Genomic DNA, 16,089 nt, shown 5'->3' with positions numbered 1-16,089 from the left:
TAATTAACAGTATTAATTCAAGTTAAAGCGTGTTTGAACTCGCGTCCCATTTGTCTGTTGTCTTCCTCGCCAGCGGATATGCAACCGCTCACACCGGGACTTTTCCTTATTGGGGAACCGTTGATGAGTCTCGTGGACCATGACTTGTCTGACGCTCCGGTTAATCGACTCGACCGTTGGCAATTGATTCAACGAATTACCCAGGATTTTTGGAAACGATGGAATAGAGAGTATTTGACGTCATTGCAGGGTAAACTAAAATGGAAGATTGAAAAACCTAATTTGATTATTGACGACGTTGTACTTATACAAGAAAATAATTTACCGCCTTTAAAATGGAAATTGGATAGGGTCATCGAAACACATAAAGGTGTAGACGACAAAATATGCGTCGTTACATTAAAAACGGCGAATGGAATCTGCAAATGAGCAATCAATAAACTATGTAAACTACCGATTTCTGACATTAACAATAAGGATTAATCGTCATTAATCGGTGGGCGGGATGTAGAGATTATTGTAAATTTAGTATAAGACGCGATCTATCGATATGATCGAGACAAGTAAATTAACTGCGTATGTCAAAGAAAAGAGTAGGGATTCATCGAGAAGACACACGCACTCACCATTGTACGAAAGTAAGTCAATGCTAAAGGTTTCAATTTTCGATGAACGAACACATAATGTTCAACTATCATAAACGCATCCTCGAGTGGTCTTTCGATTGTAAGAAGTTATTGTGAACAAATTAAAAATAAATTTAAATTACAATACAAATTACATACACGATCAAATTCATTGCAATTTCAACACTTTCAATAGTTATACAATGATTGTTTATTAAATATTTTAAATGATTTTTAGTTAAATCAATAAAGCTCATATTTTAGTTTCAAAACAATATGAAATTAATAATCGCATTTATACTAAAAAATAATATTGTTAAAATAACAAAAAAATGTACAACACTTACCACGTACTTACCACAATTTTAAATACTATAGATATCGCGCGCAACACAATATTCCTCCTATTTATTAAAAAATGCAAATTACTATACTCAACAGGAAAAATTTAAGTAAACAAAATTAAAGAGATACTTTTAATTTTGCATTACGTGAAATTCTGCTCTTGAAAATCAGTTTTGTAAACAAAAAGTTTTTTGTGAATATACAGCAACGTTAACACAAATGTATATTATAAAAAATTTTTATGATATATCACAATGTTTTTAATTATAAATAATTGAATATTGCTGCAATTATACAGGTAACTAATTTACTAGACATTTTTAAAAATTCGTGAATCCAAGTTCTATTTTTTAAGTTCTACGCAAGAAAGTGCTAAACGATAAGTGTAATTAATTAGACGATAAATAAATTTGAAAGTCTTATCAATAAATTTAAAGTTTTATGTTGTCTTTATATTTTAACTCCTAAAGAATATATTTGCAAGATTCAATTATTTGAATTTCAAATATAAAATAATATACATTTAAATTTAAGTAATATTTTACGAATAAAATTTTACTAGTAAATTCATTAATAAAGTGAACAATATTTTGTACGACATATGTTAATGTCTGTTATAAATATGTAATTCCGCGACCTCGCTTGAAATATAATAATTAACAATTTGTTCTGCAATAACATACGATTCTATCCTTTTCCTTTAAAAGACGCATCCATTTGAGATATTCTGTCACACATTCAACTGTAGGATAATCATATTTCACGCATGTAGTGAATTCAATGTATTCGCTACTTCGGAATGATACGATAATGTCATCAAATACGATTATATGAAAGATTCTCGTATATCTGTGTTTGCATTTGGTGTCTTATCAAATGACAAATGTACGTAATAAACCTAAAATAAACAGCCAAATATCTTTTATTTCTTCGTAAAATTGTTTTTCGTATGTACAAAGAAAATTACATGTTAAGGATATGTTTTTTTCTTTCATTTTATTTGATAACAATTTTCCTTATCAATTTTCATCATACAAAAATGTAGAAAACCATTAACAATTTGATCTTACAATTATTGTTGCTTTAGTTCTTCAGGCACGTGAATTTATCAATAATAAACATTTATTGCCTAAATAAACATATTTGACACAGCAATATACTATTAAAATGAATACACATATAAATATCAAACTTTGGATGTATCGTTAGAATATATAAAAAATATAAAATACATATTTTTTTATATATGCTAAATGAAGTTAGTTACTAAATATACATATGTATATTCCCTAAATAAATTGCCAAATTCTGAGTTTATGATTTTTTTTCTCATCCTTAAAACGAAAGAATGCAGTTATGGTAAGACAGACTTTAATGATATATTTCAGAAAAAAGAATAGATACAAAGGAACAAAATATTAGTCAAATATTAGTCAAATATTAGTCAAATGTTATACTCAACTTTGTGCTTTAGAGTCTTCCATATAAAAATAGATATAAATAAGTTTTCAATTTATTCATTAATAATAATATTAATGTTTATTACTACTGTGTTTCCATTCATTTCTGTGTTAGATTCATATATTCTTTGAAAAATCTTAAGTTAATTACGAAAATTTAAATTTTTATCTATATTCTTCTTCGTATTTCTTTTACTTTTTAATATTAAATATCTTCTTTTATTTCTAAATTAATACTTCATTAAAATAGAGTCCATGTAGAATTAACTGTATGATAAAAATGTTGAGAGAAGAATCTGTGATACACTGGAAATACGGTAGTAATGAGGCTCGCTGTAGTACACCACAAACTAAAAAAAGTTCTAATAGAAAACACTAATAAGAAAATCTAAACAAAGAGGAACATTTTTAAAGAATTGACAACAAAAATGATAACAAAAACATAAAAAAAATCAAGTATTAAGTACTGACTTATCAAAATATAAAATTATTCGTAAAATCTAACGTCACTTATCAAATCATAAGTACACACCGAACGAATAGTTATTACGTTGTACTTCTGTAACGTTCGCAATTTCTTATTAGCAATCTCAGTTTTAGAACATCACGTTAGAAACCAATTATCAATGACGTTCAATAAGACTTACTAATCATCATGAAGAAGCATGTGCCTTTGAAAAGCGCGAAATCTAACATATGATTTTGAACACTTTTTACAAATATAGTTCTTCTCCAACTCCTCGTGGAGACCATGTGATACATTATGCACTAACCGTAAATGCTGAGCTAATGACGATTTATGTCTGTAAATGTGTTAAAATAATATCTGTACATACATACATTCAACACGTATTTATAACGTATTTACAACTATCAAACAGCAAGCAAAAAGCTTTATCTCTATATTCTTACCTATACATTTTATTGCAGATATGACAAGGAAAATTTTCCTTGTGAAAGTAACAGTGACTAAAATGTTTCCATAACTGATGCTTTTTGCCAAACAATTTTCCACATGGAGTACACTGCATAACACATAAATCTGAAATAAAAATATTACAGATATTTATTAAATAAGCAATTCAGGTAATAAAAACTTGAAGTAATAATTTATTGTAATTATTTTTTTCTATCTTTTATATTTACCTCTTTTGTTTTCCGGTATCTGATATGTGGAATTGGAAACAGGTGCATCCGATGAAACAGCATTTTGAATCAGTATTTCATCTTGAGAAATTATTTTATTTTCCTTCATCGAAAAACTGTCCAAATTTAAATAATTAGAGATATTTATTTCATCTAAAGTTCTTGAATTTTCCATTGTTATTTCATTAGGATATGTGACAAATGCTGTAGGATATGATTCTACGCAAACATCTTTTCTATCGATATGGGAAGGCTGTAAATTTTGCGATTCATTTTGATTTATGGATGACATGTTTGTACTGCTTTCAGTTAGTTCTGTTGTACTATTATTGCTACTACATGCATTTTCTTTTGTTGAAATGTTCTCGTCAAACTCTTCATAAAAATTCTTTTCAAAGTCCATTAAATTATCAAATATATGAAAGTAATTATTAATATAAAAGTCATAAATATTTGTATGCAAATCACATGCGAAAAGTTCCTCTTCCATATCGTCACTGCTTGTAGAAGTTGAAACTGGATCTTCATAAAATATAATATCTTTGTCATGCGACATACAATTTGCACAAGAACAAGAATACAATATTTTGGATCCACATAAAAAATTAGAGCCAATGTAACTGTCTACCGACTTTCGTTGCAAATTATTCTCTGTTATTGGAAACTCATAACTTGTAATATCTTTTTGGATCGTGTTAGACTGCGTTGTGTTGATCTCTGTCGGTTTACATGAAATAACATTGAGATTTATATCACACTCTTTTTCGAAATTATAAATCTCGTTGTTACAGTAGAAAATATTAGATGGCTCGACCGATTCTGTTGCAACGTCATTTAAATCATTTACATTTATATTTGAAAAATTATGGTTATAAACGGAAAATTGTTGAGAAAGTATATCATTCTTCAAAAAATTATTAGCATCTTGCATAGCATTCTTCATATTCATATCTGGAATAGTAGCTAAAGCATCAAGCTTTTTACGTGACACTCGTGTTTTGCTGCCAGATTTACGAGCTGTTTTTTTTTTCAAGTTTTTATTAAACGAACTTTTCTTCTGCTTCTTATTATACTTTAACTTCTTCATTGGTGTATTTTTCTGGCAACTTGGTGACACATTTAATGTGTTTAACTGACTAACTTCTTGCGGTAGAATTTTATTTTTGTTATTGTTGCAATCAGGAATATCGTATTGAACGTCCAATGGATTGTGCACTTGCTTCCTTTGATGATGCGATTTTGGTGAAGTGATTTTATTATAATTGACTTCCATATCTAAATCAACGCTGGATGATGTATTTAATTCCCAAGAAGAATTTCTGTCTTCTGCACCGAAAGTACTTGTATCGGTTTTGTTCAATAGTTTATGATTTTTAGATGTTTTTGTGTTATTGCTTCTTAAAATATTTGGTAGATTCCGTAGAAGCTGCACATTATGCAATGAAGCTTGGTTTGTGATAGTTTTCTCCTTAGAGATATTTGCGTCTTCCATAAAAATGGTTTTGAAGGACTTCATAGATGATAAACCTACTTCAATATTCATCTTTTTCCTGGTATTATCACAATTCTGTGCCTGCATACTCTGCTGCGACATATACGAACCTTTAGCCAGTAAACAAAATAATTGATAGAATATTTAATAAACATTTGCCTATTCTAATATATAATATATATCTAAGATATCTCAAATATAAAAAATAAAATAGTATACTGAAATATTTGTCCATGGTCAACTATTTATCGACTTATATTTATGATTGTTACCATTATCTAATTAAGGATCGGTTTTTCATTACCTAATTAACTTGTGGTTAAGCTTAACCACAAGTTAACCAGGTAATGAAAAACCGGGCCTCAGACGATAAAATACTTTACGATCAACATTTCAAAGAACTTTACTATGTATGTAATTAAATACAATCTCTTAATCTCCCTAGATTATTTAAAGTCATAATAAAAGTCCAAATAATAGTCGAGTATATCACATATTTATTTATTATCGTGTCAATCATTTATTTGTAAATAATAGTGCGTTCATATAAAGATCATTTAAAGGATGAAAACAATCATTTTATATATAATTATTAAAAATTATTAGTAAAATTTGTAAACTGTATTTATTTCGAAAAATATATTTTAAATTTTATAGATTTTATCGAGTCATCAAATTGAGATACATAAATTAATTTTAACTATATGGTCTCTTTCTCAATTTTTCGTTCTATTTTATTTATAACAAAGATTGTAAAGAAATATAGTTAAAACGTATTTTATTACATTTTCATTCTAACTTTAGAGAAATAACGCAAAAAGTAAAATCAAAGATTAATACCTTCGCGAAAAAATCACAATTTAGTTTCTCAATTCTTTTATGGAGAAAAATCTATTAATTTAAAACTTCACTATAAAACTCGAGACATATCCTCGATAAAAAAGATCTACTGTCTATTGTTTAATTATTGTCGAATTAAAACAATAAAATGTTCCAAAGTTTTATCAGCGTTTCAAAGAATTACTATAAATACAACCCTAATGCCTCTCCTAACGCCTAGCTTATTGAAAATGTATAATATTCTCACGTAACAGCCAAGTATATCATATGTTTAATTAATACAACACTGACAATCAAAGCATCAAGAAGGTAAGATCACTGTTTTTAGAACTTCGACCCATAAAAAGCACTGGACTGAATACAATAAGCACCGATTTAATCCAGAATACACTAAAAAAATATTCTGCATGCATACCGCATACCTTTGAAGAAATCGAAAATCGTCAATTAAAAACTTGTCGGAGATCCGATAACAGAGTAAGGAGAGGGAGAGGGGAAGGTGAGCGTCAAACGCACTGTCACTGGCTTTGTTTTTCCGATCTCACTCCCAGGGCGATTCGCGATCCGGTGATGAAATTCGTCGTAACCGTAACACGAAGTCCAAGCCCGTCTTTCGTTGGCGCGCGACTGACAATGAGACTCGTGGTGACACACAAAAGCCACTCTCTCAGCCACTAAACAAAAACCGAAACCTGAGAAGCCCTTGAGCGAGCGATAATCGCATGGAAAAAAGATATCCTATGGGCGCCCGCGAATGTAAACAAATTCGCCCCGTAGCCCGGGCAGCCTTTTTTTCTAAACGTTCGCTATGTTCAGACGACAGTAGTGGCACTCAAAGGTGTCGCGCAGAAAAAATATTATGTATACGTAAAAGCGCTGAAAATGTCCAAACTTTTTTTTCTATACCTCAGGATTGATTCTAATAGCGAATTCGATCACTTGCACTATATTAGATCAGTGCATATTAAAAGCTGCTTTACATAAAATTAACAAAGTTAAATGTAAAAGTATATAAATATTTTAAACGATTAACTATCTAATGATTAAATAATATTGTCACGTTATTTAACAAAATGTATGTGTATCATTTCATTATCAAAGTTGATTATATTGTATCATTGCATTGAGATATTTTATATAAAGTAGCTTTTAATATGCATTGAGATCCAGTGTAGTGCGAGTGATCGAATTCACCATAAGGCTGCGTTTCACTTAAGGCTCGCAATACTTGCGAGCATCGTTTGTCCTTGTTTGATATTTGATAAACGACAAGGATGAAACAATTCCACGAGCATTGTGAGCGTTTAGTGGAACGCAGCCTAAATTATACTTACAGCTTCATTTTTCTTCTTTTTCTTTTCACATTGGAGAATCCGAAAGAAAAAGATTAATCATGCAAGAAGTTTAATCCTGGAGTATGGAAAAAGAACAGTACGATTCCAACTATGATGCAAGTCGACAATAGTACACAATCATAATATGCTGTTTGATTACATCGCTGCATCGTCGTAAAACATCACTTCCCGAATATCAAATTATTATATATTTTATTTTTCATTGTTATTTATTTTTCTATGAGTGACATCTGATAAGAGATATCAAGATTACGTTCGAATGTGTTCCGGTCCTAGCTATACAAGACCTTTTTCTTCACTCTCGCAGTGAAATAAAAAAGCTGAACAACGTTTCAGCTATTACTAGGCCTCACTTGAGACGGTAAGAAATGTCCATCGTCATTAAATTTCACGTGCATAGAGGGAAATAGAGGCTAAAAACACGTATCTGAAAACCTCAAAATATTCGGTTTGAAATTTTGGAAAATACAAATATGTAGGTACGTTTATTGGGTGCTTTCCAGCAACAGAGAACAGTTACACCCTGTGTGACACTAGACCAGTTTATCTTTCTTCCTCTTCTTTCCTCCTGGAGAAAAAAGGAAGAAAGATGAACTGATGCAAAAGTTCAGCCAAAAAGAACAGGTCTATAGGATCACACAGGGTGTAACTGTTCTCTGTTGCTGGAAAGCACCCAATAATCAAACATACATATTTATATTTTCCAAAATTCCAAACCGAATGTTTTGAGGTTTCGAGATAAGTGTTTCTAGCCTCTATTTCCCTCTATGCACGTGAAATTTAATGATGATGGACATTTCTTACCGTCTCAAGTGTTATCCATTTGGACCGAGGTTCTCAAATCTGTCTTACCTTCGCGCTCCGCCGACGGCTTCAAGCCGGCCTAAACGATCTAATTCGCGCGCGATTAGAATTCAGGACATTTCAAGAAGACAGGATTGCCGCCATCGCCGCTTATAATCACTCGTAATTTTTTATGAATTCAGAGTTATGTATTTCGTCTGACCGCGTGGATCGCGTCGCGTAAACTGCGCGAATCGCACGTCGCACGATACGAAAAACATCTGAACTCTGAAGACTCTCGGAATGCGCACGTTGGCGCACGTCACGTGCACACGTGCACGTACAAGGGTGCATTTCACGCATAATTGCATGATCTATTATTTTAATTTTTATCCTTCTTTATTCAACGAAGAACAAGGATAAAATGATACATCATGGCTGCGTTCCACTTAATGCTCGCAACGCTCGCGAGCATCGTTTGTCCTTATTTAACATTTGATAAATGACAAGGATGAAATGACTCCACGAGCGTTGTGAGCGTAAAGTGGAACGCAGCCCATATGCATCTTGCGTAAAATCGAACGTACGCAATTATAAACTGCACAATGCACACGGCATATTGAGGATGCAATCCACTCGCTGCAAATGCTTCGTTGTTCAATCAGAAGAAAAAATTTGACAAATGCTGCAAAGTGGATCGCACTCCAAGTTGTAAATAACATTCTGTTGTGAAATCTGTAGAACGTCTAAAACGACTCTAAAAATATTCATTGCTTCCTTTGACAATGTTTTGACGAAAAATTAATGAGCAATTTAATGTGTATTTTTTCTTTGATTCGAGAATCAATGTACTATGAGGCCTGTTTTTTGGCTAAACTTTTGCGCCAGTTCATCTTTCTTCCTTTCTCTCCAGGAGAAAAGAAGAGGAACAAAGATGAATTGATGCAAGTCAGCCAAAAAGAACAGACCTATGGATTAACTGAATTTTTGGAATTAAAATTAGAATCTTATTACTTATAATAATATCTTGCTTACAATTACTTGTAAGCAAAAAAAAGAGAATTTAATTATATCAATTCTTAAATATTAATTAAATTTTGTCAATTTGCAAAACAAAAGAATTGATATGTATATAAACATATAATTTTGATAATTTTAAACTTATTCACAAAGACATAAAAATAATCTTTATGTTATTTTTAAAACCGAGAGTACATTGTTTTCATATTTATAATGTTAAAAGTAAACATATACATATCTAACATAACCTAACATTACATAAACTTTAAATACAATTTTAAAAGTTTGCTGATTCTAATTGGTTGTAATAAATCCTTTATTTATATTTCTAATAGCATAATTTCTATTTAAATTACTGAATAGATTTCTTACATATACAATTTATAGGAAAAGTAGCATATAAAGTAGGATAACATTATAATAAAATATTTTATTAAAAAATGAACGGTATATAGCAGTTCCGAAAATAATACTTTTATAAATGATGAGTTTATGGACATAATAAAATAAATTAAATGTTAAACACCATTAATTTGATAATACTTATTATGCATCAATCTCTTAATGACTTCATATAAGTAAAGTTACCAATCATTATCATCATCAAGATTGTTTTCATTTTTCAAACTCGAAAATAAAACATCATTGATCTTGGGTCGAGGATCCTCCTTAATCTTCGTTGGTATTGCTTCTGCCTGCCCCAACATCCATTCTAATTCTATATAACAAAGTAAATTCTATATAAACAGTACAATTATTTCCTTGTACATTTTATTCGTGACACTTTGCAATCAAGCAAGTATTACCTGCTTCAGACAGTTTCATGCCATGGAATTCGAGTGGCCCAATAATTTGTTTCATCATATTTCCATCGTAATAAATGAATATTGTAGGAAGATTACTGTCGGGCCAGTTTGGGATGCAAGTAGTAGAGATACTTTTCAAAAACTTAGTGGCAGGAAACTTTTTTGCTAGACTGGCAAGGTACTGATTGATTAAAGTACAGAGTGGAATGCTGAAAATATACATATGAGTTAGTTTCAAAATTGTGTTCACTATGAAGGTTCTGTTTTGTTTTATCATACCCAGATTTGTAAAGATATAAAACAACCCAAACGTCTTCACCAGCATTGTTAACTTCCTTAACATAATCTTCTGCAGATATTTCTTGCACCTCTCCGTATTTACATTTGTTAACTAACTCCTTCATTTCTGCTATTCTCTTTCGTCGATATTCCTCCAGAACTCGTTCATCCTCTTCGTCTTCCAGCTCATCTAACTCATCCAAAGTCTTCTCTTCTAAATTGTTACGATCTGTAAAAATTGGATTTGTGAGTTGACGATAACACATTGATAAACATTAAAAAGCAATTTAATTGGAAAGAAACTAAGAAACATAATCACCACGTCCTGTTTTTTCATCTATTGTACTCTCCAATAGATTTACTATCTGATCCTCAGTAACTTCCTGTTCCTTTTTTTTCTCAGGTATGATACCTTTCCTTCTAAGAATATCATTCCATTCGGTGTCTTCATTTGGATCTTGCTGAAATTAACTTGAAAAACTATCTGCTTGGATAATGTAAAACGTATAAATAACTAAATTCTCTTCTTTATATTACGAAATAATATATTTAAAAATATTATTTAAATACATATATATATAAATATTTTTCTACCTAAAGTCGTACTACCATATAAGGAATCACACATGATTAACTTCCACCTAACCTCTTAGCCTCCAAAATGTTCCAATTTTTATTAATACTTACCATTTTGAGAGACTGATATTAGATACTTTTATTCTATTTACTGGAAACTAATTCTGCTTTTGGTATTCTTTACACAAAAAATCTTTTGAATATGTACAATTATTGCAACGAAAGAGAAACTGATAGCGCCAGCTCTATTTTCCACTGATTGACTACATGCTGCTACACCCTATTTATGCCTGACGCACGCGCACGCATCAGACTATTATTGCTATGTTTTGTACGTAGAAATTGTATGCTATAATATATGAGAAATACATGTTAAATATCTACCATTTAAAAAAAAGTGATAATGGTTCTTATACAAGACTAACTTGCAATACACTATCTACATTTAATAACTACTTATCGTAATCACAGTAATTATTATTTATGATTTTATTAGTGTTATATAAATATAATTTAGATATATTTATCAATTTTGATACACATCGCTAAAAACACCGCACAAGAAAAACAGGGTATATATAGAATGTTATAGTTTTTTTACATTTATCTGACATATTGTAAAAATTGATATATTAAAGGCCGGTTGTTCCATCTTTTGGTAAATTTTACCTGTTAGGTAATCTGCGCACGTGATTGGGTAATCTTACTACTTACCCAACAGGTAAAATTTATCAAAAGGTTGAACAACCAGACCTAAATGTTGCTATATAAAATGATAATATCTTAGAGTATTTGTAAAAATAATCTGTCTTGTTCAAGTGTAATCATAATAATTACAATATATAATTAAGTACATTAATTATAATTGTATATATATAATTTTTAATATATACAAATTAAATTTAAGACCAATACAAGCATTAAATATAGATAAAATAATAGCTTGTGCATTTAAGTTTTTCAATTTAACTCATCATGCACACATATTAGATCATTCTCTTGGTTTCAACATTAACCATAATCCTCAATATTGGATTAAATTCAATTTATAATTGTATATTAACAAGAAAATCATACTAACAATAACTTAATTTTATTCATTTATTCCATTAGATACTATAAACATTATCTTTAAAAATAGATTCAAAGTTGTGGATATGACGAAATTTAGAGCATTCATGATTAATATTTGTTTTGGCACTTTTCTTGAAAGTCGCATACATAGCAGTCTTTATGTTTGTATATTGTGTAATCTAGAATTAACATTTTTTTAAATAATAAATCCTTATGCAGACGAGACAATTTCCCTTGTTAACAGTATATGTGTACTACAATAAATAAATAAAATATTTAAAAAAAATATATATACGTATTATAGATAACTTACAAAATATGTCCATTTGATTAAATAATAAATTGAAAATATTAATAATGACTACAGCTGTGTATTCGCATATATGGTCATGTATAAATACACAAGACAAGTTCTCAATCAATCAAGAATTGTCTGTATATATACATCTGTTGTTACATATCGTAATATATAATAAGAATAAAAGTATCCTAAATAATGCGCGACAGAGTAGTAACTTTCGGTCAATATACTAAGATACTTTGTTACAGAGATATCTATCTATTTTCGTGACTTGCGTCATTTGATTGTTGATTCTTAGTCTCCACGGGAAGTACAAGTGTAGCAATTGCAGCACACAACGCGGTTGTCGCATAAGTGATCATGGCTCCCGTGATGGACCATTGTAAAAATACTTGCGCTATGTATGGAGTGATCATAGCACCAATTCGTGCCATAGCGCTACACGCACTTACACCTATGCTTCGTAAATGCGTAGGGTACACTTCCGGCGTATATACGTACGCAGCTTGAAATACACCGGCAATTAAGCCTCTAGCTAGGAAAATGGCAATGGTCAACACCGCTCTACTCAACAAACAGGTCCTGCTTAAGAAGCAAACTACCATAGCGAACATGACTAACTGGCAAGCCATTGTCTTTCGTCTGCCTATTTTCTCGATCGCAAATACAGTAGAAAATATGCCAGGAAATTCCGCCAATGTTGTCCAAAGTAGATCAATGTAGTCACTACGTCGCAACCGGCAATCAAGTTGGCATGTACCCTCATTGTTATTCGTACTCCATGTGCTACATTGCTCTGAGGATGTATGAAAAAGTTCAGTTGTCATTAATACCACTCCATAGTAGCAGAACGCTGTACTCATCCTGTAAAATATGTAATAATACATATTTAGAAAAATGTAAATATTACGAATATATTCTATTTGTCAACGTTATACTAAAGTTGCAAAAATATTGAGATAAAGTTAATATTTTTGTATTTAGTTTGTTATTTACCATACAAGCCAAAGTAAAGCAGACGTTCTGTACATTTCTTTACTCAGAACATCTTTAAATTGACCATGATGACCTTGATAAAATCTATCCATAACTAGTCTTCCTACAGGCAATGATTTTTTATTTTCTCTAGCTACACGTTCTAATGTTGAAATTGCACGATCTGTTTTTCCAGTTGTCATATCAAATACTGTAGACTCTGGCAGCCACTGCAAATATATGAAATTATTTAATGTAATTTCTAAAGTATTTCTAAATAAATAATACTTAGAAATATCTAAATTTATTACAAACCGGTGTTATTACAGCAAATATAAATAATGGAATGGACGATAATATAAGAAGCCATCTCCATCCAAAATTGGGCATAACGATTAATGCAATCGCTACTTCGAAACAAGCTCCAAGAGCCCAAAAACACTGTAATACACATAACATATATATTTTATATTGTGTTTAATACTATGATGTATATTAATCCATATACTTATAATGTAAACTTACATCCAATAAAATAACACATCTTGCTCGTTGTTTTGCTGGCAAAAACTCTGCATACAATGTCACCCTATAGAAAAAAGTATGCATCAATGACAACAAATTTCAAAGCAAATTAATTGTTCATCTTTAAGAAACTTACCAAATACTTACGATTGTGGTACACAACCAATAGCAAATCCTACAACTCCTCTAAGCAATAGGATCCAGAGAAAATTTGGTGCAAATGAACTTAGAAATGCATAATAGGCCAATAATACCGCACACAAAGTTAAAGCTTGCTTACGACCGTATCTGTCACTTAAATTATTCCAAAAAGTGGAGCTTAACATCATACCAAGAAATACTACCTAGAAGTTCAATTCCCATAATAATAAACTCAAATATTGTCACATATTTTTTATAAAGATAATTATACAAATTATTACAAAAATACCGTTGTGGTCAGTGCTTGCTGGTATCTAGAAATGCCCCAATCACAATGTAAAGATGGACTTAGAATACTCAGTATTGTGATCTCCATACTATCTACCATCCAACAAAGACCCGTGAATAGAGACAATTTTACTTGGAATTTTCCAAAGCCTAATGCATTGATAGCTTGTACCACAGTAAAGGTATCTGTCAATAAAATTTAATTCAACTTAATATAATTTCACAATTGTTACTACTTCTGTTACTACTGCAATATTTTACATTCATATTTATTTCATGATTTACTTCATATTCGTGTATACGTATAAAAACATATTGTTCTTCTTTAAATGTCAGATGACATTTTATTATCACATAAAGTTTATGAAAAATATACACACCTAATTCTTTGTACACATGCATGTCTAATGTACACTGTTGTTAAAGATACTTTACAGCGTTCCATGTTACCACAACTTATCATAGTCATTAGTAAAACCAGTTTTCCCAGTGTTGTGTTATGTTATCATGCGGTATTAAATATTTACAGCATACGGTCCTCTTTCATATTAAAGTTAGGTAAACCCTTCTGTGTAATTAGAACACAGTATATAATTAAACACTGCAATATATTATTTCCATACCATTTACATATTTAAGAGATTTCGGTTTGACATAACATACCATCAGGTATAACTACAACAGAGGAAAGTTCCATCGATCCATCAGTGGCATTCTCCAAGCTTGTAGGACAGCTCGACGTACTTTGTGCGCCAACATTTAGCTCAGCACCATGTGATTCTTCTAATTGGCGATACGGTTCGTTGGATTTTTTATCTGGTTCCGACATGGTTGTGCTCTTTTCAATGTAATTACAACATGGATATATTCCCAAACATTCGCTAATAGTCACTGACGAAAATGAGCAAATTGGAATCAGCTCTGAGAAACGTTTATTAATTCTATCAAATTTTGCATATATAAATACAATTCCCAATATCAAATTTTGTATGCAGCACGCGTCACCACACAAAAATGTCAGTCTGCTTTGTAGGTTAACCCAGGTTAATCTTTCCGTCGCATAGTTTAATTTCTAACTAATTGTGTCATTTTTTATTGAAAATGATAAATTTGTTTAATTTATGATAAGAAAAATTAAATAAATTGAAGTAAAAATAAGTAAAACGTAAAACGCGAAATCTGTAAGCTCTCAAAAATAGAGGCAAACAAAATCTTATTTAATATAATAATAGGTCTGTTCGCGTTGCTTGCACTTTTTGCACTCAGCATCTTCGCTTTTTTTCTTTTCAATGCCCAAATATATATCTATCTCATTTTAAGTTCAAAAATGTTTGAAGATTTCAAGTAACGCGAACAGACCTATTTTCATTCAATTGGTGCATTCATGGGGCGGTATTCATAGGCGGAGGTCCATGATTTCAACCAATCAGAAATTGAGCTCATTTGCGGCGGGACTATTCAAACATAAAATAAAAAGAACGAAACAGATTATTGATTTTTAGTAAAAATTTATTATATAGAAATGAAAATTGTTTATTAACTGTTTATAAAATACCATATACAATAAAAGAACCATAAAATAACAAATAAGCTTTATCTCTCTCTTTCTGTAATATTAGTTATGTAGACTACTTTCCAAAACGTTCCTTTCCAACAAAATTTTATTCGAAATATATAGTACACGTAAACATATTATATCGAGTAAAGTTTTCCTCGAAGGGAACGTTTTGGAAAGTAGTATACATAACGAAGACTTATATAAGTTTTTTATTACACATGTTTTTTTTTTTTTTTCACAATTGCGTCTTGCAATTGAGAACGCAACACGTTGGCATTTGTGTATATTAACAACTATGAAAAACGGTGAAAAACAACGCGAGTCGCGATATACGCAGACGTACGATGCAATACAGCTGACCGCAACAGAGTGTCGGCCATATTGAATTCCTGCAAATGAGCTCAAAATTTGATTGGCTGCCATTGTGCAACTCCTGAAATGGGTCACCTGTTTAATTCCACCATGGTACGGATGCAGTGTGAATCCATATGCTGGATTC

The 16,089-nt window shown here is 30.8% G+C and overlaps 2 protein-coding genes across 3 annotated transcripts; both read right to left on the bottom strand.

Moving 5' to 3' along the window:
* Positions 1-3,038: 3,038 nt before the first annotated feature.
* LOC108726781 (uncharacterized) lies at positions 3,039-6,668 on the bottom strand. The gene is made up of 4 exons (XM_018454555.1): positions 6,332-6,668; positions 3,578-5,179; positions 3,344-3,473; positions 3,039-3,234 (listed from the first exon to the last, which is right to left on the bottom strand). The coding sequence occupies exons 2-4, from the start codon at positions 5,169-5,171 to the stop codon at positions 3,078-3,080; spliced, it is 1,881 nt and encodes a 626-aa protein (XP_018310057.1). The 5' UTR covers positions 5,172-5,179; positions 6,332-6,668; the 3' UTR covers positions 3,039-3,077.
* A 2,891-nt stretch (positions 6,669-9,559) lies between these two features.
* Positions 9,560-15,032, bottom strand: viaf (viral IAP-associated factor). 2 transcript variants are annotated; one of them, XM_018454547.1, is made up of 11 exons: positions 14,696-15,032; positions 14,034-14,218; positions 13,751-13,947; positions 13,604-13,667; positions 13,394-13,519; positions 13,100-13,308; positions 12,409-12,967; positions 10,472-10,613; positions 10,153-10,381; positions 9,874-10,082; positions 9,560-9,785 (listed from the first exon to the last, which is right to left on the bottom strand). In XM_018454547.1, exons 1-11 carry the CDS (start codon positions 14,859-14,861, stop codon positions 9,652-9,654), a joined length of 2,220 nt encoding a protein of 739 aa, XP_018310049.1. In that variant the 5' UTR covers positions 14,862-15,032; the 3' UTR covers positions 9,560-9,651. The 2 variants fall into 2 exon arrangements, with proteins under 2 accessions (XP_018310049.1, XP_018310042.1); XM_018454540.1 differs by lacking the exons at positions 12,409-12,967; positions 13,100-13,308; positions 13,394-13,519; ... (2 more) ...; positions 14,034-14,218; positions 14,696-15,032 and adding an exon at positions 10,840-11,033 and having other exon boundaries at positions 9,574-9,785.
* Positions 15,033-16,089: the final 1,057 nt, after the last annotated feature.

The sequence above is a fragment of the Mycetomoellerius zeteki genome, unplaced genomic scaffold, assembly GCF_001594055.1.
Source record: "Mycetomoellerius zeteki isolate Tzet28-1 unplaced genomic scaffold, Tzet1.0 scaffold112, whole genome shotgun sequence".
NCBI lineage: Eukaryota > Metazoa > Arthropoda > Insecta > Hymenoptera > Formicidae > Mycetomoellerius > Mycetomoellerius zeteki.
Note: the sequence above shows the minus strand (reverse complement) of the source record. Positions and strands in the feature narration are given on the sequence as shown.